The sequence below is a fragment of the Triturus cristatus genome, chromosome 10 (assembly GCF_964204655.1).
Source record: "Triturus cristatus chromosome 10, aTriCri1.1, whole genome shotgun sequence".
Classification (NCBI taxonomy): Eukaryota; Metazoa; Chordata; class Amphibia; order Caudata; family Salamandridae; genus Triturus; species Triturus cristatus.
Genome location: NC_140593.1, coordinates 163,016,325 through 163,044,198, shown reverse-complemented (window position 1 = coordinate 163,044,198; position 27,874 = coordinate 163,016,325). Strand labels below are relative to the sequence as shown.

At 47.7% G+C, this 27,874-nt stretch overlaps 1 protein-coding gene across 3 annotated transcripts in view; it reads right to left on the bottom strand.

Moving 5' to 3' along the window:
• PHKA1 (phosphorylase kinase regulatory subunit alpha 1) overlaps positions 1 to 27,874 on the bottom strand; it is a 1,109,231-nt gene that overhangs the window by 900,059 nt on the left and 181,298 nt on the right. For all 3 annotated transcript variants that reach the window (XM_085630734.1, XM_085630735.1, XM_085630736.1), the window contains exon 4: positions 990 to 1,158. In XM_085630734.1, the coding sequence (XP_085486860.1) occupies positions 990 to 1,158 (169 nt within the window). The remainder of the gene's footprint in view (positions 1 to 989; positions 1,159 to 27,874) is intronic.

The window sequence follows — 27,874 nt, the reverse complement described above, 5'->3', positions numbered from 1 at the left end:
TGAGACTCTTTAAATGTTGAGTGTTAATCTTATCTTGTTCGCAGCGTTTAAAAGAAAGATGAGATCTGTATGTTCCGGAGCTTTATAGATTGTTAGAATGTTTAGAAGTTTTAAATTCCTCCTATTATTGCTGTTGGGAGTGGGGCAAAAAAGAGTTGTGCATAATCTTAGCCTCTGTGTCTTTAATAAAATCCAGATTTTCTGCCCACCAAGCTGAGGAAAATCTACATTTTCCCTACTACCCATGTCGAGTATGGACTGTGGCATGAAACCTGACTCTGAGTCTCTCTGCTACAGATCTTAAGTGGCAGAGGACATGACCTTTTGTATTCTTTAAGTGCTTTTTCTTAGGTACAAGGCTACATGTTTAATGCAACAATTATAGCTAAAGGGGCAAAACAGGGTTTAAACAGGTCACCTACTAACAACTGTTTAGAGCATCATGCTAGAAGAAGTAAACCCCAGGGAGAGAGAGACCAGAATAATTATCTACTAGTTGATAAAGTTGCAGCGCATATGCTTGAACCTGCTTCCTGCCAAACATTGGAAGGTAAAGACAACAAATGACTGAGATGAGAAGGACACGGTTGTACGTGTAAAATACTACCGCAGCCCCGGACAGTCCTTCTTTAAGACAACACACAAGCTGAACTTTAGGATATCTTTTTCACTCAAGCTCAGGTCCCCATTCACTTGAGTTTTTTTTGTTTTTTTTTAAGTGGAACACGGTTGAAGACTAATTCTCCTGGTACGACAAATCATAAGTAGCTCTCAACATATTTTCATGAGAACACAACATTTTATCTAATGCCACTGAAGGCGCAAACAGGAAGAATCCAAGATCAAGCCTGTACAAATTAACTAAATGTTTACCATTATAAAGGAGAGAGATGAAAAGTGTAGACCTGTTTTTAATTTTTGAGATGGTGTGCTCCTCTAAAATGCATTGTTGCTAAGATAAATTAGTAAATATCAGTTATAACTCTTACCCGAGGCTGTCATCTGTGCCAGAAACAAGAGGTAAATTGAGGTTGCGTCCATCTGTAGGTGACCCCACTGGTCATCTCCTACGACCGTTGCACAGGTGCTGGTGTTGTACTTCGCATGAAGGCAGTCCTTCGTGCCCTGGCTAAGTTTGAATTTTTCTACTTTTGGCATCTGTGGGTGACATCATAAAGAACCTTCAATCATGTCAATAAAACTGATTATATAAGCTTGCATGAACATATCTGTACGGTGTAAAAGTATATCAAAAATATGACATGTCAGGACACCAGTAGAATCTCATTTGGGCTAAGATATGGAGAGCAAACATCTTAGTGCAATCACGAGATATGTAGAGTGGTCTCATAAGCCAATTAAGAGGGGGACAAAAATAGACTATGGTGCTGGAGAGGAATATAACCACTATATCAAACACCTTAAGGATATCAATGGTTTAAAAGATAAGCAAACATGCAGGCTTCTAGTGGGAAAGCGGTTTATTGGCAAATGACAGAAGGTTGATTCTAAAAGTTTATCCCACACAAAAAGCCACCAGAGTGAATTTGTATTACTTTACAATTCTACCACATTTTGTTATTGCATTATCATCAGTCTATTCCTAAACACACACAAAGGTTTGAGGGAATGTCCTCACACACCTACAAGGTGTCATGCTTTATCATAGGCTATCCCCACGCTTTCCAAAACCTTTGGTTTGAGGGAGATGGGGCCTACACCCTGAGATCAAAGAGGTACTTGTTAATAGCCTAGAATCGATGAAAATAGATTAAAAACCAATGTGATAACCTAGTCTGCTTTTAACTATATCACGTACCACTTGGCACTAAAAAACTAAGTGTGGAGTATCAGGGAATCAGTAGCCCAACCCCACTAAAATGTCAAGATGTTTCTGCCTAGTGGCTCAACGGAGTCCATGGCATTCATCAGGATGAATATTGGATCCTCTGTAAGCATATACCCTTCGTATAAACTGATGTACTGGGGGTCTAATGCTTGTCCCTAGGTACCTGCAAAAGATTAATAACATATGTGCGTTACTAAAATATATATTGACTGATGCATCTGGACCTCGAGTCCGTCAAACTAATTTTTAGGAAAGATTGCATGTCGTGCAAGTGTGACCCTGCACTCGTGTATCAATATTGTGTTGTGTCATGCTATGAGAACCAGCCCACCTATGCATACTGGCTCTTCCTCCCGATGATCGTGGGAGTGAGTGTCTGTTAGCCTAAAGGTGTCACACCTGCGATTAATTTGTTACACCCACCAGCATATCAGTTGTGGTTGTGCAACCATACACCCGGTACGCCCTCTCAACGAGGAACAGCTGTTTTTGGGTACGTTTCATACTATCATGCAAGTGATTAATGATTCTGAGCTGTGTAAGGTGTGCATTTAAACATAAACATGCTAGTGCAATTATGTTCCAGGGCGGGAGCCAGCTGGTTCTGCCTGTTTCAATCTTGATCACTGTCTTGTTCTCGAGAGGGTGCATTACTACTGGGTGTGGTGCGCTCCCTCGGATCAGCGCACCATTAAGAACTCAGACCCAAGATTCTGGGTAATGTAGCGCCGACAATCTTTGTTTTTCCAGTGCCACAGGATTTTTGTGTTTGTAGGAGCTATTGCCTATTGTTAAAGACATTACCATGGCATATTGATACGCCCTTAATACAAGAAAGTGTGAAATTATGTTTGACTTCAGTTCTTGCAAAACTTTCAATAACAGTGGAAACAGATCTCGATGCAAATTGTCCAACTGTTCAAACGGATGCCAATCTCAGCACATATACTGAATAAAACAGCATACATTTCAAACCAGAATGCTATGGTCCAGGCGCAGCACTGAGTGTTGCATGGTCTATTAAAGGGTGCTAACAGCAAATGTACCAGCACATATTTGAGACCCCATTACCAAGGGGACAGCATGATTAAACCATGGAAAGCGTGTTACCAGACAGTGTAATCTATTAAAATTCTGGCTCAACCAGTGCGTGCACTTGAGTCTCTCCTTTACCATTCAATCTCATTATTGGTCAGGGGAGATAGGAAGGCCCTAGACCTCATACCCCTCTGTGCTCATTCCAAATAAAAGGGATGCAAATGAATTTCACTTAATGAGTTATTCCACCTACACAGGTCTTAAAGATCAGTGCAGCGAGGGAAGTTATTATAGTTGGAGCCATGGTATTTCATCATTGAGGCCCACCTCTCACATCCTTCGACGATACATCCATCTCTGCTCCCGTATAAATAACTTTCTCGCCACTTCAGGGAAACTAGCGGCCATTTTTTCTAAGACAAGCCATGTAAGTTCTTTGTCAGGGTGACTGGCCTCCAAATAATGGAGTAGCAATTTGGTGGTGCTCCTTCTGCATCGTATGGTGCTGCAGTGTTCATTGAATCCACCTTTATCTTCCCGGTAGTCATTGCCACATTAAAATGGATTACATGGGCAAATGATTAGATACATCATATTTTCGCCGTTGTAGTTAGCTAATGAGCTCAATTTCCAAGGCCTCCAGATTTTATTTTCTCTTCCTGCATCTGCGTGGTGAAAGCACATGCCACACAGTTCCCAAATGGGAAATGCTCCACTGGGGCTCAATTACCTCAGAATGCATTTTATTGTGGTACCGGGGTCTTCTAGGCCTTGATGTATACTAGCATGTCACGAATGCTTGTATTGCATTTGTAAGCAAATAGAGGAAATGGCCATTGTTTGGTACCACTGTTCAATATCCTCCAAAGTTTACAATCAATGCCTTGCACTTTGCTACGTATAGGAGTAAATGTGGTCTCACACACGCGATTCTATCCCGAAGGTCTAGGGCTTGTTTCCAGTACAGCCTCTCTATTATTGTTCTTGGCCCATTTAGGGGCTCTTCATACCGTTTTCCTAGGGTAGTGTCATGCAATAAATGTTTTCATCCAGGGTAGTGGCTTGTACTTAAAAGGTTTCAAGAGAGCAGCAGTTGCATCTCACACTCAGAAATTGGCCCACCAGGAGATTTTCATGTAGGGTTTTTGAGTGAAAACCGTTGTAAAGCAATAGGCTGTTCTTGTCTGTGATTTTGTTGTGTACCCTGGTTTCAATCCCACTGTTCCCAATGGTGATAACCAGGTCCAGAAAGACTGACACATTCTTACAGATCAAAACTCAATGGGGTGTGATCCAGTCAGACCTATAGCATGTGGAGGGATCAATACAATAAACATATTATAAAAAAGCCCCACTTGGCCATAAATCAATACCTATTTTAAACCACACAACATACACATTAATCCAGTGTGTTTTTCGAGTTTACCTAATTATTATTTGAAATGATTTATCACGTGCCTGCTTACATGATTGAAACGGGCAGAATCAGCTGACTCCTGCCCTGGAACATACCTGCACTACCACATTTATGTTCAGAAGTGCACCTTGACACAATTGAGTAACATTCATTACCCACCTGGTAGTATGAAACAGACCCAAAAAACAGCTATCCCTCATTGAGAGGGCGCACTTGGGGGCATGATTGCACAACCACTACTGATACTCTGGTAGATGTCACTAACTAATCACAGATGTGACCGCTTCAGGGCATTTAAGTCTAACAGACAGTGACTTCCACGATCGTCTGCAGGAAGACTAGGTACAAATAGGTGGACAGCGAGAAATGCACCTTGGTGTAGTAAATGGGTAGTGGTAGGAAGTAATACTTTCTACAGTGATTTTTAGATCAGTATGGTTGACAATCCTTCTCTCTTCCATGTAGAGAGTGACTACAGGGAGTCCTGAGGCCTTTCTCCATGTGGCCCAGATGACCGGCTATTGGGTTAAGAGGGTGTGAGCTGGCTCTCACAGCATGACACTACACGATATTGTTTGGATGTGATACAGGAGTGCAGTGTCATACTTACACAGCATGCAATGGTTCCTAAAAATGAGATTGAAGGACTCGAGGTGCAGATTTATCTGTCAATATATATTTTGGTAACACACGTTATTATTGTTTTGCAGGAACCTAAGTTACCTATGAACGTTGGGTGGCAACAAGCATTAGACCCAAAGTACATTAGTATATACGAAGGGTATATGCTTACAGAGGATATGATATCTGTCCTGATGAATGCCATGTCACGGACTCGGTTGAGTCACTAGGCAGAAACATGCTGTTATTTTAGTGGGGTTGGGGCACTGACTACCTGATACCCAATACCAAGTGGTAGGCTGGCTCCCCATCAGACCATAGATTTTGGAGAGCATGTGGACCATGATGAACCGTGACTCCTGGTAGGTGTGCGAGGGCATCCCGTCAAACTTTTGTGTGGGTTTAGGAATAGCTAATGCAATAACAAAATGTACCAGAATTATAAAATAATATAAATTCGTTTTGGTGGCTTTTTCGTGTGAGATAGGATTTGATTGGAGGCCAGCTCACCCTAGAGGCCCTATAGCTTCTAATTTACCCCAGTGGAAATTATCCACGGTTCTTGTGGTTTGATAATTCTTTAAGTGAACAGACTTTTAAGTATCACAGGAAAATAAACATTTGCCGAGGATTGGGGACACATCAGAATCTACAATGCAAATTCTCTATTTCTTGCATTTGAGGATGACACAATTTATACAGTCACTAATAGGTTATGTACATAAGTGATTCAGTCCTGGAGCCCTTCTGCAGATTTCAAAGTAACTTTTCCAGTCTACCAACACCCGTGGCAATGACTTTGCAAGCTGTATCCACACTGGCCCCTCTGAAGGGCGTGCTATAAAATGCTGCCTACTTATCAATAGACTGATGAAATACAACCACATCAAAAGACTTGCAATGGTTGCTCATCCCAGCCGCATTGCCTTTAAAGCACGAAGAATCAGTGCTCCGCAAAACTAGCCAGCAACTTTGCCAGCATAGCAAAAGTCAAGATATTGCCAGACCCAAGACCAAGAAGTACAGAAAAAAGAAATACAGGAGCCAGCCCTGAAATAATATGCTTTGTCTTATAAGGCTTGAGCAATGTCTGCTGCAGTTCAAAAACACTGCTGAAGGTCTTAAAAAATTATTAAAGAAGCACATCCTGGGGGGGCGTGACTTGATCGGCCATCGTGGCGGACGCAGCTTAGCAAGGCTCCGGTTACCCACGCCATTGTTCGCTAATTATCCTACATTATCCTGCTTGGAGACGACGACACCTCGCTTCACTGCTCCTCCGAACGGACCTGGAGCGTGGCGGTGCCATTGGCTTGACGCTCGGCTGGGTGATTGCGGAGTTTTCCTTCACCCGCTCCTTCAGAACGCGGATCGCTGCTCCTGCCGCTGCGGCCTGCCCGGGGCTTGCTGGACGAGACGGCGGTGGGGGGCCAAATTCTGACGCCCTGAGCGGAGGTGCCCGGCGCTCCTGGCGTGCCGCCCTTAAAAAACAGAACCGCACGGGCGTGCGTGGATCCTGGCCTGCTCGTCCCCCTCGACCCTGTGGCCTCCGTCTTGCCGGCGGGGTGCGGGCGTGTTGGTGCCGTCTCTTCAGTGCAGCCCGGATCTTCGCGGGCGCTCCTTGGCTCCATGGTGTGGCCGGTAGCGTCGTGCTACTGTGGGGTGCCCGCTGTGATTCCTCCGCTCTCAGTGCGCGGCTACCATTTTGCTGAGGGCTGAGCTGGGGCCCTGCTTTTCCTGCTGTGAGCGGCGCTGAGACGGCGTCATCCTGAACCGGCGGACTGTAGCGGACATCTGGCTCATACACCCGGGACTGACGAGCGGCTGCCCTGTGGAGCTGCTTACACACGGGGCGACGATTGGAGTTTCCAGACGGTGAGTGGCCCGCCAACCTCCTATCTCCCATGACCGGCAGCCTCAGTGTATTGGGGCCAATCCTGCACACTGTGGGTCTCATCAGGTGGAGACGGCCCTTGACTGGTACACGAGGGCCCTGAGGGGGCTTTGATTGTGCATGGGGCGAGCGTGTGCGGCCCTCCGCCCTCTGGCCTGCACGACCTGCGATCCTCAACATACTGCCCGGAGGTTTGTGGGGGCTCCCCAGATCCGGGGTGCTTGCTTAGTGCGCCGGACTAGGATGGATGCCTCCCCACCTGTGGACCCATATTTCCCCCCAGCCAGATCCTTTGGTTATGCCACATACTTTGTGACTGTATCTCCCTGGCCTCTGGCATCCTAGTTCCATCTAGTGAGGCGGCCGTCTACCCGGTGGGGCGAGCTCCTCGTCCCCTGTCCTCTGCACAGACCACGGTCGCACATCCAGACGGGCAAGGGCGGGCCCGGTCCAAAGCAGGGCACCAGAGACCAGTTCACCACGGCCACCGGGGGTGCTGTGGGTGGGGATGGGGGCAGCTTTGCTCCTGATAACGCTGCCCTTCTGGCAGCCATCAACAATGCCCGGGATATGTTGGATGCAAAAATTGGCGCAGTGGGGTCTGAGGTTTCCTTTCTCCACCAAGATCTCCGTAAAGCAGTAGACCGGATCACCGAGGCGGAAACGAGGGTTTTAACAGTGGAGGATTCAGTAACCTCACTCCAAAAGAAAGTCAATAAGTTGACTGTCGTCACACAGGAACTGACTTCTAGGGTGGAGGATGTGGAGGGCCACGCCCAGAGGAACAACCTGCGCTTCGTGGGCCTGGCCGAGGGCTGCGAAGGGGTATCTATGATGAACTTTATCACTAAGTGGCTTAAAGGTATGCTGCCTCCTGATCTCCTATCCTCTGCCTTCATCGTAGAGCGGGCGCACAGGGCCCTGACACAGAAGCCCCCTCCGGGTGACGACCAGAGGCCTGTTATCGCTAAGATTATGAACTACGCCGACAGGGATGCTATTTTGCGATTCGCCAGGACTCATAAAGACAGCTTCGTATATGAATCCAGCTCTATCTTGGTCTTCCCGGACTACACATGCTTAGTCCAGCAACAACACCAATCCTTTATGGCCGCAAAGCGCAGACTTAGAGAACTGAATGTACAATGTATGCTACTGTATCCAGCTCGCATGCGCGTTAATCTATAATTCTAAGTCCTATTTCTTTGATACCCGAGAGGCGGTCTTTGCATGGTCTGATGAGCGCCCATGGCTCAGAGCGGGCTCCCCATCAGCCTTGGATTTGGACTCCTCTCGCAGTTCCAGATCTCAGCGGCCAAGCGGCAATAAGTCCCAGAAGCGGCGAGGCCCGGGGTCGGATAGAGCTTTGCCGAGCCCTGAGCGACTGCCTTGATGGCTTCAGACTGCTCCACTTCCCAAATGGTGTTTCGTAAGACAATGTGTATCTTGAATTTTGCTTTAGAGATGTCGTCCTCTGAGTGGGCGTGGCACCCGCTTTGCGGGCTGCTAGGCCATGATTGTTTTGCACTCCCCATTTCTTAGGTTGATTGGGTGGGATGGGAACCTTTGGTGTGGTATCGGAGGGTCCCCAGTGGGGGGTCCTCTGTTCTCTACACCGCGACAGATGCTCCTTGTTTCTGGTAGTGTCGGTGGGGGGGGGGTCCGTTTTTCGGAAAGGTTGGTTTATTTTGTTTATGATTGGTTAATACATGCAGACAGTGCAAACAGTGCGTTATGTTACATATTGTCTCTTATACAGATCCCCTTGCTTTATACAACTTCTTCCTAGAACCCAATGACGTCCTCTGGGATACTTAACAGTGGTCTCCTGGAATGTTTGGAGATTACTAAATAAGGTGAAACGGGGGGCTGTCTTGCGACAGGCAAAGAGGTATGGGGCAGACAACCTACTCTTGCAGGAAACCCATTTGCTGGGCACGAAAGCCCCGTGCCTTGCTCGTTTTGGCTTCTATTACATCTACCATGCGGGGTTCACGAGGGAGTCCAGGGGGTGGCAGTTCTTAAACACCGCAGAGTCCAGTTCCAATATATAGCACATAGGGCAGACCCCGGGGGCCGGTTCCTTTTTGACACTGGCAAGGTGCATGGCGAGCAGATCACCATTGGGAGTATTTATGCCCCTCCACCTCTGGGTACTACTTTTATTGAAAACTTATTGAGGGTCTGGGGATCCCTTCCGACTGGCTTGACCCTGTTGGGGGGCGATTGGAATGACACGATGCGGCCTTCTAATAGACAGCGCACCTTGGATACCCCTATACCTCAGGGTCCAACCAAACTGTATACCTTGGCGTCGACATTAGACTGGGCAGACATATGGCACAAATTCCACCCTACTGAACATGACTACACATATCTGTCTGCGGTCCATGGGTCACAGTCCCAACTTGATTCTTTTTTTGTTCCTCAGGTATTTCTCCATAGATTTTCCCAGGTGCAACCGGCAAGCGGTCTGTCCGACCACTCCCCGGTCACGTTGCGCTTTCACACGTGCTCACGCAGGCCCCCATTCCGCTGGTGCATGTCCCCTTGGCACCTCCGTAGCCCGGCCTATCAGGACATGCTCAACGTAGCGATCACTACATATCTTGCTGACAATGGCCCATCCGCCCCCTCGAACACAACCCTCTGGGAGGCTCTCATGCCGACCGTCAGGGGCTTCGACATTAGCTATCGCACACAGGAGAAACAGAAGCGCCGCAAACAACTCGATACCCTAGAAGAGCGCCAGACGACCCTGTCTGCCCAACTCAGTGCCAATCCCTGCCCCGTCCTTCGCCGTAATTTGCTCCTAGTGCAACAAGAACTGCGTCAACACGTCCTGGGTGAAGCTAAGGAGATCTGGGAGGCATCTCAACATCGGATATATCAGTGGGGGGACAATTTAAATAAAATGCTCCATAGACTGTGCCAAGCAGACGGCACCGCGGCCGTCACGCCTACGATCCAAGGCTCAGACGGGTCCCTGTACACGTCGCCGGCGGAGGTAGCGGACGAATTTGCGAGACACTTCACATCTCTGTATGCCCTCAAGGAGCAGATCTCTGCCGAACTTATAGAGGAGTTCCTCAGGGACATCCCGCCTCGCCGGCTCCCCAATTCAGTGCGGGAGAACCTGGAGGCACCACATACATTAGAGGAGCTGTCGCGCCCCGGTTCCCAACGGGTTCCCCATGGAATTCCTTCGGTCCCACATGACCTTATTGGGGCCTCACTTGTTGGCGACCATTGCGGATGCAACCGATCGGGGAAGTCTGCCTAGGGACTGGCGACATGCGGAAATAGTGCTATTTCCTGAACCTGGCAGACCCCCCCCCCCCCCAGGACCCGTCTTCCTACCGCCCCATCTCTCTTATTAATTTTGAACCCAAATTATTGGGGAAGGTCTTGGCCGACCGCCTTCGGGAGAGCGTCACCGATCTGATCCACCCCGACCAGTCGGACTTTATGACGCAGAGGGCCACGAGACACAATATCAGGCGCGTTCACAATGCTATTGCTGCGGCCCCTACCTTAGGCCGCCCTGTATTGGCCGATATTGAGAAGGCATTCGACTCCTTATGCTGGGTCTATCTTTTTCAACTACTTGAAGCAGTCAACTTTGGGCCCAGTTTTCTGACCGATATATGCCTGTTGTACACGAATTTGACAGCGTCCGTTCGTATTGCCGGACACCGCTCCCGCCCTTTTCCGATTCAGAGAGGTACCCGCCAGGGCTGCCGGCTTTCTCCATTGTTGTTCGCCCTGGCAGTCGAGCCCCTAGCGGCCTGGGTAAGAAGCGACGCGGTGCTCAGGGGGTTCGATTGGTCCCGCTCGCGGTCAGATCGTATACCGTTGTACGCTGACGATACCCTATTTTTTATGACAGACCCGTGGTACTCTGGACCCCGAATCCTGGAGATCCTTAGGGTGTTTGGTAGCACCACCGGTCTCCACACTAATCCTGCTAAATCCATTCTCTTCCCGGTATGTGGACATCAAGGCCGTGAATCGTGGGCTGCGCAGCTGTCCCGGGCCACAGATGGGTTCAAATATCTGGGGATTTACATCTCCCCATGCCCCAAAATCTCTTGGGCACATATTTCCCCGTTAATGGTTAGCCTCAAAAACGAGACGGCGGTATGGTCTGCTCTATGGGCGATCGGCCATTTTTAAGATGGTGTCCCTGCCTCGGATCTTTTATCGCCTCCAAAGTTTCCCATACCCTATCCCTCGCGCCTGGTTTGCACAGGTGAACGCAATTCAAACTAACTTCCTATGGGGAGGTGGGGCTGTTCGGGTGGCGCTCCGCACCTGTTCATAGTCATCGTATTGTAGAGGGATCGCGGCAGCTGACATCTATTCCTATTATGTTGCATCTCACATCCTTGTATTCAATGAACTATGGTACAATTCTCCCACAGACCCGGCGTATACTATTGAACATGCCTCTATGGAGCAGGTCCCCCTACTTCATCTATTATACAGTTATACGAGGCTAGATCATTTACCGCTGGCTGGCAGACAAGCCATACAGCTGTGGCGGGCTAAGACCAGGCAGATGGGACGGAAAGCGAAACTAACTCGACAAACCCCCCTGTGGCAGGGTACAAGCCTCAGGACTGCTACTGCACTGAGGGGATTTCGAGGATGGGACCTGGTGGGGATCTCGACCCTAGGAGATGTCATGAGGGGTGCCACACTAAAATCATTTCAACAATTACAAACTGATTTCAGCCTCCACAAGTCACAAGTTTACAAATATCTACAGCTCCGACATGCGCTCTCCCCTCAGATCCGCAATTTGGAAACCCTCCCTGAGTTTCAGTCCTTGGAGGGCCGTCTGTTAATGGGGGACCTCAGATTACATAAAATTAGGCAAATTTATCAAACACTGACGACACACACCCTCACTACTTTGGACAAGACCCGACTGGCCTGGCAGGCAGATATCCCTGAATTAACAGATGGCGACTGGGCCGAAGCGATAGCCAGCCCTAGGGGCGCAGCTGTCTCCACACGCTACAGACTCATCCAGTTCAAATATTTGCATCGAGTTTATTATACCAGGGTACGTCTACGGCGGATGGGGGTCATTAGTCCCCAGCATAGTTGCGGTGCGTCTGTGAGGATGGGTCCTTTTTCCATACCGTGTGGACTTGCATGGCCCTGCAGCCCTTTTGGAACAGGGTCCGATTATGTCTCAATGAGGTGTTGGGGTGGGTGCTTCCATAGGACCCACGGCTGTTCCTATTACATTCTACAGACAAAATTGGGGGGAATCGTTACAAACAACATCTACTGTTCCTTGCCCGTACTATTGCCAAGAGAGACATAGCACAGTGTTGGAAGGCATCCTCTCCTTCGACTATAGGCAAATGGAAGGCCGCACTAGATAAGTGGGAGCGGAGATCGCTGTCTTTGCAGCTCGGGGCTGCCCCCTTAAACACCGTAAGATTTGGACACGATGGGCGACTTATCGGGGAATTGACTTGCCCCCTCTGCCTGAGGTAGACCCATAAAAGTTACCCTTTGCTCCCCGCCCTGCATTACCCCGAACTATGTCGTTTGATTGTATCACCGTCTTATTGGAATGAATATTGGGAACCTGTTGCATCATGTACTATATTTCGGGATCTGACCACTGTCTGCATATTGTTTATATTGCTTTTATTTTTGGTTTACCTGGATGTTTGGCAGGGGCTGTTTATTTTGGTGGAAATGGTTATTACTGCATATGCTGTTCAAATGATCAGATATGCCACTGTGGGGCTTCCATCCGATATATTGCAAAATGACCAAATACAAGCACATCCTGGAATAACATAAGCCTGCAATGGACATTATTCATACCTTCCTTGGGTCAGGTTCTATCCCTAAAGATTTTTTTTCAAAAAATGTCCATTGTTATAACAAACATTTTTTAAAACCAACCTTGTATCCAAAAGACATGGAAAATGACAGACCATTCTCTCAACTGCTGTTTAAAGCTAAACTGCTTGAATGAGCAGTATGTATTCAAGCATTTTTCACAATTTAAAGATTCTCACAACTTACTGAATGCTGTGCAAGGGGGTTTTAGCGGAGGGTGTAGCACAGAAATTGCACTACAGTTGTCCTGGGTGAACTTTGCTGCTGTATGGACAGGAATATGCCTGCTGCTCTGATCCTCTTAGATCTTTCGTAGACAACCAGATTTTAATAAATCGACTGGAGAATTTTGAAATTTCTGGCTTTGTCCTTCTATGGTCTAAGAATTTTTTTATTGATAAAACAACTTGGGTCTACCTATACCCTTTTCTATAGGAAAAGAAGATAGTATCTTTTGGGCCCCCCTCCTTGATGGACTGGAACCTGCTAAACCCCCCTCCCCCAGCGCCTTGAGACCCTCACAGGTGAGTAGTCGCGCTTAACAAACACCTGATTGATTGACACCTGATTGGGTTCTGCAGGACTCTGCGCTGTCCTCACTAGTTTTTAATCTTTATATGGGCTAGGTGGCTTTTCTTATTCAGTCTTTTTGTTTATATGTGATAATGTATGCTGATGATACATAGATTATAATTAAAATTGTTGGTGATCCCAGGAATAAGGCAACACCTCTGCATGACTGTCTCAGAAAAGTGGAGGACTGAATGTGCATAAACATATTAAAGTTGAATGGGGGTAAAAGTTAAGTTTGGTCTCCTTCAAGGCCTTCACTAGTCTGGGATTTCCCTTTTTTGCTTTGATGAAAAACAGTCCCTGTGCAATGTGTAAAGCAACTTGGAATCAACATTGATGCAGTTTTAACTCTTCAAAATCACATCAGTTCTGTAATTAGCTCCTGTCCGTTTCAGCTACGCTTATTGAAGTACATTCTTCATTTATTCTAGTTTGCTCAACGTGTGTGCTATTGCAATTCCATTTATCTGGACTCACCTGATAAGATTTTTAAAAAACAGCAACTGGTTCGAACGGGGCAGCAAGGCTGATTTTGAACCTTAAGGGAAGTGATTCTGTATCCCCAGCTTTGGCATCACTGCATTGGCTTCTGGTCAAAGAGAGGATCTTATACAGATTCCTCGGTTTGGTCCACAAGGCTTTAGTCAGTCTTAATCAAACTCGTTACACCCACAAATCGTAGGTACAAATATAGATCCGAGAAGGCATCCCTGGTAATGGTATCAAAGTTTTGGGCGAACTACATTTGGAGGATGTGCATTCTCTGTGGCGTATGCCAAATAGTCACATTCTCTCACTGGAGGCAAGGATTATGCACTTCACTTTTTAGGTCTCACTGAGTCAGCGCACATGCGCTGCTCGGAGAAACATTTAGTATGTGAGTTTTGCTGCTGGCTGGCGACAAGTTTGCATTCCCGCGCGCTGCCAGCAGCTTTGCAATATGTACAGCCACGATCACTCACTTTCGCGCGCGCATGCACCACTCGCGGGTAGCAAGCGCTATATAAATGCAAACCTTTTCCCATTTCTATCCTTCCACTATCCTTCTCAATCCAATTAACTGACTGACATACCCACCACTTAAATTTAATTTCATATTTCACTATACTGTAGCGTACTACTCGCCGAAAAAGCGCTCTGACACCTCGTATGGGGTAGTAAGCGCTATATAAATGCAAGTACAATACTATACAATACATGTCAAGGCTAATATTCTTAACTCTGCCAGAAAAAAATTAATAGTCTCACGCTGTAACTGCACGCAAGTGAAAAATCTATGCCACTCAATAATTATGCTACGATCGTCCCTGAAATGGTTTTCTATTCTTTTTGCTGCTTCTGTGAATACATCCCATTCAAAAGATGGAGGAGGTGTTAATTGAGGTTGGTGGTCAAGATTCTTTGTCCTTCTGAACCGAAGCAGTTGTAGAGACTAGTCTTTTTTAGGTTCTAGCATTCGAGACCTCTTGTATATACTTTAGTATATATTTATATGTGTCTGTACTTTGTGGGCTCTGGAGATCACCCCTAGGACTTGTCTGCTTCAGCTTAAGGGCTTCTTTTCTGTTCAACTGCTTAGTATTTACTTAAATATGTATGTACTTTGTGGGCTCTATTTAACTGTCTTGTTAGAAAAAGGCCAGTAGAGGTCAGTAGAATACCAGAATTGCTTTCTGCTGAGGGACTTTCTGTTTTTTAATTTTTCTGGCAACTGCCTCTATTTAACTTTCTTTATAGAAAACGACCAGCAGAGGTCCGTAAAATACCAGAATCACTTTAGCATTCTCTGGATTCCAGTCCATAGAAATTGTCTTCCACCAGCACCCGTAGACAATAATATTTTTTTCAAATCTTGTATTTTCAGTGATATGACAACCGAAGGCCCTGATTTTATATTAAAAACAGAGCTTTGGACTATACCATTTCCCGCTGAAAGGCAATATTTCTCTCCATGTGTTCCCATACCTTTTGTGTCACGCAGTTTGGTGCTTACCTTCCCTCCATGTTAAAGAACAGCAGATGTTTCAGCACCCTGGCTAATGTGCTGCATAGCTAAGTACATATAAGGATCCAAAGGTGAGACCGATTGCATTGCAAATGCTTGTTCATACTGCAGGAAAATAAATAGCTTTCAAAAGTCTTGTACCATTAATTCCATTTAACTCTAGGAGTACCTTGCTCTGGTAAAAAAAAAAAAAAAAAAAAGAAAAAGAAAAAGGAATAGGCAAATTTGCACTTTGCATGCTGCTAGAAAATGAAAGGGCGACGTTCAAAATTATGCAACAGTATAGTAAATCTGTAGGAATTGACACTTGAAGAATATTGACTTTATATTTCTTGCATGTCAGTAAACCAATCAACACAAACTAAAAGGTAACTGCACTAAGGAGAAACTATGTCCAATCAGGATGCGGGATGAATCGGCTAATCAGAAGAAACGTAACAATATTCACTTTTGCTGTGTCTCCGGCAACAAAGATGATCACCGCCAGCCTCCCAAAGAGTTAATTCTATGGCAGTCCACGGAGGCTCCGATTATGCTTCTCTTTGCTTTACTGCAAAACACAGCAGCCAATAAAAAACAACTTTAAACACAAGCATACCCCGGAAGTACAACCCCCTCCAGTAGTATGCCCCAATCACTGTCAGCACTTTACTATATAAAGTCCGAATCACGACATCACTTCCTCTTTCTTTGCTGCTGCAGCAGCAGATAATTGTTTTTTCCCTTACCTTTATCATTTGGTAGACTGTGGGGAATTATTTGTTGAATTATGGTTGAAATGGTATGCGCCGCTAATGACTGTTATTGCAGGCTTGAACGGACGGTGTGACAGCTTGTAGCGCGTTCGGCGGATCGGTCCCGAAGCGTTTGTTCTCGGCTCCGGTCCCGCTGAGGACGTCGTGTCTCGCAGCGCGCGCGCGTCGCTGCCTAGTTGAGACATTAGGGGGCGGTGGAGAAGGAGGAGGCAGACGCGACACGCTCGTGCGCAGAGAGCGGTCGCGTCGTTACCCGGACGCTGTGCCTGCGCGCGAGAACTCGTTTTCACCACTTTTGAATTAACGGCTCCTCTCGCACAGCACAAACAGACTGCACCCATCTCTGGCCTCATATTTTGAACGCTTACCGGAGCGTGTGACTGGAATAGAGCCTTGCTCTAGGGGAGTGTACTGGGGTTTCTCCTTCCACCTTGAATTTGACTCAGAACCTTTAGTTTAGGTTGTGTTTTCGTTGGTGCACTTGTTAGTGACCAGGTTCTGACAGACCCCTGGGCTGCTCCCCCCCCGTGAATCTCCTCCAACCCTCTCTGCTTCAGGCAATGGCGTACTACGCCGAAGAGGAGGATCAGTGGGTAGAGTGCGATAATTATGAGGACTATGAGGAACCTGAGAACTTGGAGGAGAATTTGGTTGAAGCCCTGGATACCCATGTCCAGGGTTCGGTTAACAAGGCGTTAATAAAAGCCCTCAAACCTTTTACTAAACCCCTCCTTAAGTATGGCAAGAGGAAAATGAAGACTCAGCATAGTGACGCAGGCACTTCGCAGTCTTCGGCCAAAGTATTGGCGCGTATGGCAAAAAATGTAATGAAAGACCATGGATCCATGGCTGCTTATACCACGGATGAATCACTGCCTTCTACTACTAATACTTCTGACTCGGAGGTGGAGTCGGTAAGGCCCAAAAAGAAAGCAAAAAAGGTGAAACATACAGCTTATAAGGCGGATGACAGCCAGGCCCCTAAAAATCTATTATTTGACCCTCAGAGTCTTATTCATCCGCGATCCTCGGAGTGGGTTCCCTGTCCCGAAGTGGCCCATTATGTGGGGGTAAACTTACGGCAGGGTTTCGAGAAGGAGGTGCGCGCCACATTAAGATCGGAGTGCCCGAGACCGTCTCTGACTGGCAAAGTGGCGGACACGCCAGAATTAGACCCTAATATGGCTACGTTTATGCGAAAGTTCGCAAAAGACCCGAAAAAGGGTTTGGATAGAGCCTGGCGGGGGTGCCAGGATAAATTGCTGGATGTTTCGGGGCCCCTTACAAAAATATTGGACGCGGCGGTCAACGCTAAAAACCAGAATGTTCCATTGGACACCTCTGATATTATGGAGTGGGCGCAGCTGGCCCTGTGTTTTTTAGGTAATGCCAATGTGGCGCTGTCAACAGAAAGGAGGCGCTCCTTCTTAATGAGAATAGACTCTCAATTAGCGGAGATGGCCACGACCGAACCGGGGTCCTTGGCCAATGGCATGCTGTTTGGTGACAAATTTGTCAAGGAGATGGGCAAATACGTGGCCACTTTCTCAGCCCTAGACAAGGCGCAAGCTAATATCAAGAAGGTGTTCCACACTGGTGTTTTTGATAGGGCCGGACGCGCTAGAGGTCGAGGGTCCGGCAGAGGTTATAACCAGACCTCCCGAGGTGCGGAACAAAGAGGCAGAGGTGGTCAGAGGTCGCAGTTTTACCCCTCCCGCAATAGGGGTGGACGAGGTCGAGGCCACAGAGGAGCCTATAGAGGACAACAAAATTCCGGAGATAACTCCTATTCAGGTAACGATTTTGAATACCACAGCATGCATGGTGGGAGGTCGTATTGCGTTGTTCCTTCACAGGTGGCAAGAGATTACGGTCGATCCCTGGGTGTTACAAACAGTGCAGGGCTTCCACATAGAGTTCTACGCCACTCCGGCCCAGAGTCGGGTGCCCGGCTCCCTACATTTTTCCCTACAAGAACAGAGTTTCATCGACAGGGAAGTGGAAGCGCTACTCCAAAAGGGTGCGATAGTGAGGTCTATTCCCCATCCTCGGGGTTTTGTAAGCACGATTTTCTTGGTCCCGAAGAAGGACAAAGGGTTTCGCTTAGTGTTGAATCTCAGGGAGTTCAACGCTTGGGTGGTGTATCGCCACTTCAAGATGGAGGGCATCCATTTACTGAGGGACATCCTCCTAGAGCAGGATTGGCTCGTCCGCTTAGATCTGAAGGACGCCTACCTGGCGGTTCCTATTTTCCCGCCACACAGAAGGTTTCTCCAGTTTCTCTGGCGCGACCAGTGGTTCGAGTTTTCCGCGATGCCCTTTGGTCTGTCTTCCGCCCCGTGGTGTTTCACCAAACTTATGAAACCGGTGGTCCAATGGTTGAGAGAACGGGGGGTACGTCTGATAATTTACCTCGACGACATTCTAATTATGGCACAGTCGAGAGACCTCTTGATGAGTCACCTGTCTTGGACTCTCCAACTGTTGCAGGACCTGGGTTTCCTTTTGAATCTGGAGAAGTCCGTCCTGACTCCATTGCAATCGATGGATTTTTTCGGTTTTCAGATCAATTCTCTCACGTGTCAGTTACTTCTTCCCTTGAGGAAGAGAGTAGCTATCAGGAAGGAATTGAGGAGAGCGCTTGCCTCTCCGACAATATAGTTACGGACACTGGCTCGCCTCGTAGGCCTGTTGGCTGCGTCTATTCAGGCGATATTCCCGGGCCCCTTGCATTACAGGGCCCTTCAGAGATTGAAAATCTTGCATTTACGCAAGGGTCTCTCGTATGCGCAACAGATAGCCCTTTCAGCGGAGGCTCGAGATCAATTGGTGGTTAGACCATATGGATGCCTGGAACGGCAGAGCCATTTTCTCCTCCAGCCCGGATGTAGTGATAGAGTCAGATGCGAGTCGCTGGGGCTGGGGAGCGCGGTGCGGGACCATGGAGACAGGGGGTCGTTGGTCGCAGGAGGAACTAAAATTGCATATCAACTGCTTGGAACTTCTGGCGGGAGCGTTTGCGATTCGGACTCTGGCCCCGCAGAAGATGTCTTGTTGCATTTTCCCCGTACGCATGGACAATGTGTCCGCGGTGAGGTACATAAATCGACTCGGAGGGACCCGATCTCGTCTCCTGGCAGAGATAGCCAAGGACTTCTGGCATTATTGCCTGGACCATCGTCTGGTGGTAACGGCGGAGTATATTCCCGGGTCATCCAACGTGATTGCCGATTGGAATTCACGACATTTGCGGGACAGCAGCAACTGGAAGCTGCATCCCAGCAGTTTCGAAGCATTGAATCTCAAGTGGGGACCTTGTGTGTTGGACCTGTTTGCGTCCAGACTCAACAGTCAGCTTCCACGGTTCTACAGTTGGCGGCCGGACCCTCTAGCGGTCGGCTCGGACGCCTTTCTTCACTCGTGGACGACGGGCATTCTATATGCCTTTCCACCATTTGCCATGATCCCGAGAGTGTTGGCTCACACTCGCAGACAGAAAGCGGAATTAGTCCTGGTTACGCCTTGTTGGAAAGCGCAAGCATGGTTTCCGACCGCCTTGACCTTGGTCTGTGCCCCTCCGGTGCGTCTTCGGTCGTTTCCGGACATTCTCACGGATCCTCAGGGGCTGCGCCACCCGTTAGTGTTGCAGAACCAGCTGGTTCTCATGGCCTGGAGACTTTCAGGCGTCGCTGGCAGGTGCCGGGAGTTTCGCAAGACACTCTCTTTTTCTTATCCCAGGCTTGGGCACCCTCCACACACAAGCGATATGAATCGGCTTGGAAGCGATGGGTTAGTTGGTGTGGTGAGCGACAGAGTGATCCCGTGGGATCCGATATCCATCTAATCGTGAATTTTTTGTCGGAATTAGCCAAGTCCGGTTTGGCGTACCGGACGGTGAATAACTTTAGATCGGCTATTTCAGCGGGCCATCCGCATGTGGAGGGCAGACCGGTGGGGGAACACCCCTTGGTTTGCAAAGTGGTGCGAGGGATTCGTTTAGTGAACCCTCCCCAACCTAGGTACACCGTACTTTGGGATGTTTCGGTGGTTTTGCGCGTTTTGAGGAACTGGCCGAATAATGAAGCCCTGTCTAGGAAACAATTATCGGCAAAATTGACAGTCCTACTGTGTCTAATTTCATGTAGACGAGTGTCAGATGTGCGAGCATTGGATTTGGCAGGTAGAGTATTTACTCCTTCGGGAGTTTCCTTTACGATTTCCAGACGTACTAAGACGCACTCTCAGTGTATTACATACCCTGCATTTCCTCATCACAGCAAATTGTGTGTGGTCAAGTGTTTGAAGGTTTATGAAGATTGTACTAGGGAGTTTAGATCTGATGTTTCAGGACAATTGTTAATTGCTCTTCAGCGACCTTTTCGCCTGGTCACATCTGCAACCCTGGCCAGGTGGGTCACTTGGTTACTGGGTCTTGCGGGGGTGGATGTTTCCATATTTGGAGCTCATTCTGTTAGGGGAGCTATGGCCTCTAAGTCTTTTGGGGCGGGTTCCCGGTTGCAAGACATCATGACTGTGGCGGACTGGTCGGCTGATTCCACATTCAAAACGTTTTATCATAAACCTATTGTGGATGTAGCTTCGGTGGTGGTGAATCAACTTTAAACTAGCATAATCGGAGCCTCCGTGGACTGCCATAGAATGAAAAATTGTCTAGCAAGCGCGACAAAGAATTTTCAATTCTATTAAGGACACAGAGGCGAGGATTATCCCACCCAAGCAGTTGGAATGATGGCAATATTGTGTATTTGCTATGATGTGTACCCACCCGATAATCCTATACATTGTCTTCCACGTCTTGTGTATGGACGTTACGATGTCAGTTTCCATTTCAGGAGAACAGACCAAGCAACCTTGAGGTTCTGGAGTTTGGCATCGGCAAGGCTGATACGGCTCATCAGGGAGACAATTCATCTTGGCAGAGGACGGAGGACAGCGTTTCCAGAGAGGAAAGTCGAAGTTCAAGTTTGGACGCACGTTGATGAGGAAATCGGTGGTCCAGTGTTCAACGGTCAAGTTGGTGGACTGTGTTAAAGAGTTTTCATGCAAAGAAAGAGGAAGTGATGTCGTGATTCGGACTTTATATAGTAAAGTGCTGACAGTGATTGGGGCATACTACTGGAGGGGGTTGTACTTCCGGGGTATGCTTGTGTTTAAAGTTGTTTTTTATTGGCTGCTGTGTTTTGCAGTAAAGCAAAGAGAAGCATAATCCTCGCCTCCGTGTCCTTAATAGAATTGAAAATTCTTTGTTGCGCTTGCTAGACAATTTTTTATCCAGCCAGAATCACCGGAGCCTGCTGAGCCACGGACGTGAGAGGTCGTGGAGCGCAAAATCCGGCCATGCTCAGCATTTAGGCTCCAGGATTCCCCGACATAAACAGCAGGTGTGTGTAAAGCGGTAAGGTAAGCGCATGAGAAGACACATACGCAATGTTCAAGAAGGGAAGGTCGAGCACCGCGTGCGACACTGAATTTTCCATAATATGACTTCCTACAAACGGGAGAGCTTAAAATTGCCAGGTAATTCGTAGAAAATAAATACAGGGCTATAGCAGCTTAATTTATCTGAATTCTGAGCAGTGTAACAACCTGCACATACAGAAACTAGCACCTTGGTGGTTTTGAGAGTGGAGTTCCTTCCAAAGATGCGAGGACGCCATTGAACAAGTCTCCAATACTGTTATTATAGTCGCAGAGAAGACAGCACACAACGTCTCTCTCAATCAGGATCCCAGGACTCGTCCCAACATCGAACCTTGGCAGAGAAGCACCCAGCAACCATCAATATTCTAATTCCAGCCCACAAGGACATAAGGAGTGCCTGACAAAAACACTAGACAACTAACCTATCTAACAATGTGACATTCTAGGATAAGACCCAGATACCACACCATGTCCTCAGACTTGAACAACAGTATACAGAAGAGGGCACTGATGGGGTGCTGAAGGAGTCAGACACAGCAGTACAACACATCAGAAACGGTACTAAAGATCAGAATATCATTATTATTATTATTTTGCTTTTGTAAGGCGCACAGCTACCCAAGGGTTTCCCGGCGCCGCCGGAAGGTGCCAAAAGAGAGGTAAAAAGACCTATTGATTGAATAGGCAGGTTTTCAAAGTTCTGCGAAAATGAGCAAGGCTGGTCTCATTCCTTAATAACAGAGGAAGGGAATTCCACAGGGTGGCGCCCATGTAGGAGAAATATCGGCTGCCCATCCTGGCCAGTTTGTGCCTCGGGACCGAGAATTTTGCATGGTTGGCTGAATGGAGAGGACGAGAGGGGACATAAGGTTTAACAATGGAATTCAAGTATTGGGGGGGCCTTGTCTGTTTTGATCTTAAACATATAAGTCAGAGTTTTGAATTTGATGCGGTTTTCCACTTTCAGCCAATGGAGTTCACGCAAAGAGCTCGAAGCGGAGGTTGTTTTAGGGATGCGGCAGAGCAGGCGAGCAGCAGCGTTTTTCACAACTTGTAATTTGCGAATAACATCCTTGTTTGCTCCTAAAAAGAGGATGTTGCCGTTCTCCAGGCGAGAGGTAACCAAGGCCTGGACTGCAGTTCTTTTTGTGGAGTCCAGCAGCATCCACAAGATTTCCCTAAGCCATATGAGGATGACAAAGCAGGTTGCAGCCACCTTTGTTGCTAGAGGTCTCATCGAGAGGTGGTCATCGATAATAAAACCCATATTGCGAGCTCGTTTGGTAGGTTGGGGGGAGAGCACCCAATTCAGGGGGCCAGTGTTGGGGACCCCAAAGCTCTTTGTTATTCCCTAAGATTAACACCTCAGTCTTCTCCCCATTGAGCTTAAGTGAACTGACTTGCATCCATTGTGCGATTTTACAAAGCCCCACTTGAAGAGACGAAGGCTTAGAAGCTTCTTTGGCAGAGAGGGAGAAGACTATTTGGGTGTCATCAGCGTAGGAAAAAGTCGACAGTCCTACCTCCTCGGAGATGTCGGCCAAGGGTTTAACATAAATGTTAAATAACAAGGGGCTAAGAATCGAGCCCTGTGGTACTCCATAGGGAGAGGCATGGATCTTAGAAGCTGCCTCTGGGGAGAAGACCTGAAACGTACGGTCTAACAAAAAGTTCGCCAACCATTTCAGGGCAGGTCCAGTCATGCCAGCAGATTGTAAAGTCTGCAAGAGCACGGAATGAGATGCCGTGTCAAATGAGGCGCTCAGATCTAACAATATGAGCGCCACAGTGTCACCAGCATCCAAGCGGAAACGCATCATTTCACTAACTCCCAGAAGTGTGGTTTCTGTGGAATGTCCTTCCCTAAAACCTGATCGTGACAGATGAAGAAGCTTGTGAGCTTCCACGTAGTGAGTTAATTGCGAATTTACATGTTTTTCCAGAACTTTGGAAAAAACAGGGAGCAAGGAAATGGGGCGGAAGTTGGATATCTGGGCTGGGTCGGCATTAGCCTCTTTAATAGTGGGCGGACCATCGCATGCTTCCACTCAAGTGGAATCACGGCTTCTCAAAGGGAGGCATTAAGTAGCTCCCTGATCAGCTGCAAAGTAGACGGCTCCATTTTTTACAGTGTGGTAATAGGAAGCGGGTCACGGGGGGAACCTGATTTAATGCCTTTTAAAATGTGACTGAAGGAGGTAGTATCGAGTGGTATCCATTGTTCAAGTTCATTCAAGCTAACCCCCTCCCGGATCTCTATCTGAGATCCAGAGTTGAATAAGACGGAGGTAGCCATACTTTGCTGCAGAGTGGAGGTCTTAGAGGCATTTAGTGTTAAATAAATCTGCTCTACTTTGTTAATAAAGAACATCGCAATATCTTCGCATTGTGATTCAGAAAGAGGTGGAGCTTGATTGACTGAGCCGGAAAGTTCCTTAATCACTTTGAATAGAACTTTAGGACAGTTTTGGGCATTGGAAATAGTAGATCTTACATAATCAGCCCAAGCGGCGTTACAAAGAGAGTGATATATTCTGATTGATTGTTTATAAAAAAAAATTAGATTCAGGAACATAATCCTTCCTCCAGCGTCTTTCCAACGCTTTACACTTGCTCCTCTCTTTTTTTTCAAAGTTATGTTTATTAAATTTTTCCAGCTTACAATTTGAAATAACACCATCACATGTTCCCGCGCAGGGGATCAACAAGTCTGGAGCTTAAAAGAGTCTTTGCCGTAGTACGATGTAGGCAGGCAATTCTATAGAGAGCTCAACTTCCTCCTGCGATTGTAGTTTCCCCAAGGTGCTCAATTGAAGTGCTGTACATTAAGTGCCAAAAACTTGTACAAACGGATCCATACGTGGGATAATGTAAGTAAAAAGGGGGGAAAAAAAGACAATAAAAGAAGGTAAAAGACAAAAAAAAACACACAAAAAAAACCACAACCCACCCCCCACACTACCCGTGGTGGCGGCGAAACTTATACAACCAAGAAAGTGTTCGACACTGGAACTTTAATCAACACTGAAAGAGATGGAGGGCTCTTATGGAGGAGGGACACACAGCCGATGGGAGGCCTCTGGAGAGGAAGGAGACAAGGGGTCCCCATTTAAATTCAAACTTCTTATAGTTATCCCTGAAAATGTCAGCCATACGCTCTAAGCTAAGCAGTCACCATAAACGGGAATGCCAAAGGTAGATAGCCTGGGCCTCCCTCCTCTTCCAAGCAGCTGCCAGAGTAACCTTAGCCGCACCAATGCAAAGTCACATAATCATTTTATCAGCTCGAGTCTGGTGTTCTAAGGAGGCGTCACAAAGCCCCAAAAGGACTCCCCCCCCACCCCCCCGCCCCCCCCCCCCATGGTAGTGGGGATGGGATAGCCCAAAATATCTTTTATATGAGCCACGATTTCTTCCCAGAAGGGGCGGGTAACTGGGCAGTCCCACCATATGTGCTGGAAATACCCAAGGAGTCTGCAAACCCTCCAACATCTATCCGAAGTGGTGGGAAAGATCTGCCGAAGCTAGGATGGATGCAGATACCAATCCATCATGGTCTTCAAGTGTGCTTCCCTGAGTTCAGTGGAAATATCGGGGGCAAACGTTTTATAAAAAAGAGCCGTATAGCCGTCCGGCCCTGGCGCTTTGTGAGGTTTCAGGTTTGTAATGGCCATGGTGACTTCATCTATGGTTATAGGAGCGGTGAGCAAATCATTCCATGCCTCAGACACCTGGGGTAGAGGCAATGACTGGAGGTATTCCTGTTGAGCGTCCGGATCTAAAGAATCCCCAGCATATAGTTTCCCATAGAAATTCCCAAAGATCTCAGCTTTGTCCTTGTCCCGATGTGTAATTTCCCCTGCAGGGCCCAAAATGCCACCTATGTATTCTTTCTCCCGCTTATCTTTCAATTGTCTAGCAAGATGTTTACCAATTTTATTGCCCTGGGTGTATGATAAATGTCGCAACTTGAGAAGTGTGAATTCTGCCCTGTTGTCATAAATGGCCCTGAGTTTACCTCGGAGGGCCGTGAGACTGCGTAAGGTGTGTCGCGTGGGATTAGTTTTATGGGTACGTTCAAGAGCCATCAGTTCGGTCTACAAGAGCTCTCTCTCGCGAGTGCGCTGTTTATTTAATGCCGCGTTGAGGGGGGGATACACTTACCTCAAATAACCGCCTTCAAGGTATCCCAGGTGACAAACTCTGAGGTATCTTTTTGCCATATCAAGTTAAAATCTCCCATGAGGACTAGCAGCCCTTCTGCAAAATCAGTCAATTTCTCCAAGAAAGCGTGCAGGAAAGTCGTCTGACCAGAATTGGGGGAATATATTGCCGCAAAAGTGCAAACTTTCCCTCTCAGGCGTCCTTTGATCATGACCCAGCGCCCATCCCTGTCACTCTGAACTCCCATAGGTTGGAATGGCGTAGAGGAGCGAAACATAATAACCACCCCCGATGTTTCATGTGGGCTGAGGACCGATAAATTACTGTAAAGTGTTTGTGTTTGAGACGAGAGAAGTGCATCTCTTGAAGGGCCACAATGTCAAGGTGGTGATCCGTAATATATTTCCATACTTTGTGGCGTTTTTGGGGAGAGTTGAGACCCTTAACATTCCAGGTTCCAATAAGGATCGGCATCATCTCACAGGGAAAAAAAACTACCACGCTCCCCAAGCCCAGAGGGTCCCTTAGCGCCTCCACACCACCTCTACCCCCCTGCTGTAGCGTAAGATCAAAGCCCGCCGGTTGAGCCCGCCCAAAATTGCGATGGTCCCCCTAAAGCATTGTTAAAAAGCCGCCACCACTACCCACCCTGACCCCCCCAAACACCCCTAGAAAAATAGAAACATGTAAAAAGAGATAAACAATTCGCACAGGACTTGAGGTCCCTCTATGGGTTTGGGATGACCCCCTTGAGACCATGGGGGACAACAGGTCCGAGGACCCCGTCCACGCCCGTCTACGCGGGAAGTTGGACTAGAAGAATAAATGTGCGGCTCTTAGCGAAGAAACAGATACAGAAAGGCCAAATTTAATGTTAGCCCGTGCCCAGAGGAACACATGGAGAAAGCATTCACATTGATAAACAAACTATGACCACCAATGCAGATCAAAGATAATATTCGAGAGCTAGAGAGACCTTGACGGATAATCCCGCTGTGCTATACTCAAAAGGAAACAACATCAGTCCTACTTGAAAGGTCCACTACGTCCAGGAACCCTCCCTTCGGAGAGCGAGTCTCCGCAGCCTCGGAAAGAGGGGCCGCATCAGGGCCCAAGGAGGAAACCTTCCCGACTCTCCCGGTAGGAGCCGGCCCCTGTAGTGTATCAGCGGAGGTTTCTGGAGACTTCAGCCCTCACTGCTGGTAGGCCAAAGTCCGCGACGTGCAGACCCCGGAGTTTCCAGCAGACGTTCAGCGCCTCTCTCTGCGCGACCAGGCTGAGGATGATGACGCTCCTCGGGATGATTTTCCAGCTTTGCTGTGAGCGGTGGCATCTTCTCCAGAGGGAATGCCCAGCAGATCCAAGCCTTCCTGGAGGTCGGTGATATGGTGTCGTTTGTTCTGAAATTCGAAACTGAGCCCAAAAGGATAGGTCCATCTGTACCTGATCTTGTCGTCTCGAAGCTTAGTGGTAATGGGTCTGAGCAATTGTCTCCGAGCTAAAGTCGATGGCGCGACATCCTGGTACATGGAGCAGAAGTGACCTTGGAATGAGATGGACTCCTTAGTCCTGGCCGCCTGCAGAACCGCCTATTTGACCCTGTAGGAGTGGAATTTTGCCAAGACATCGCGCGGCCGTTTCTTCTCTCCCTGTTGCAGAGACCCCACTCGATGGACTCTGTCCAGTTTTATTTTGAAAGACTGTGGAGATAAAAGCTCCGAAAAGAGACCCACCACAAAGGCCTCCAGATCAGGCCCTTCAGCTCCCTCCTCTAGGTCTCTGATACGTATATTCTCCCGCTGAGCCCTATTCTCGAGATCCTCTGCCTTTAGTTGTGACTGGAGTAATTGTTCCTTTAGGGAGCGCACATCATCCCGGAGTTCGGTAGAGAGTTGTTCTTGCTCCTGATGGTGGGCTTCGAGATCAAGAACCCTTGTGCCGACGGAGTCTACGTCCTGCTGCAAGGAAGACAGACGATCTGACAGGTCAGAGCGCAGCTGGTCAATGGAGGATTTGATGTCTTGGCTAATGTCCTTGTGTAATTCAGATTTGAATCTTGAAACATGGATACAAGGTCTGCTTTTGTTAGAGCCATAGTGGCAGTGTTTGCTTCTCCCCATACCGTCGTTCGTGAGTCTGTTGTCGAGAAAAAATCTGAGACCCTATTGGGAGTCTTGGCCGATGGCTTCTTAGGCGGCATAAAGCGGCTCCCTCAAAGTTGTTGTAGCGTAGTGGAACTTTGGGC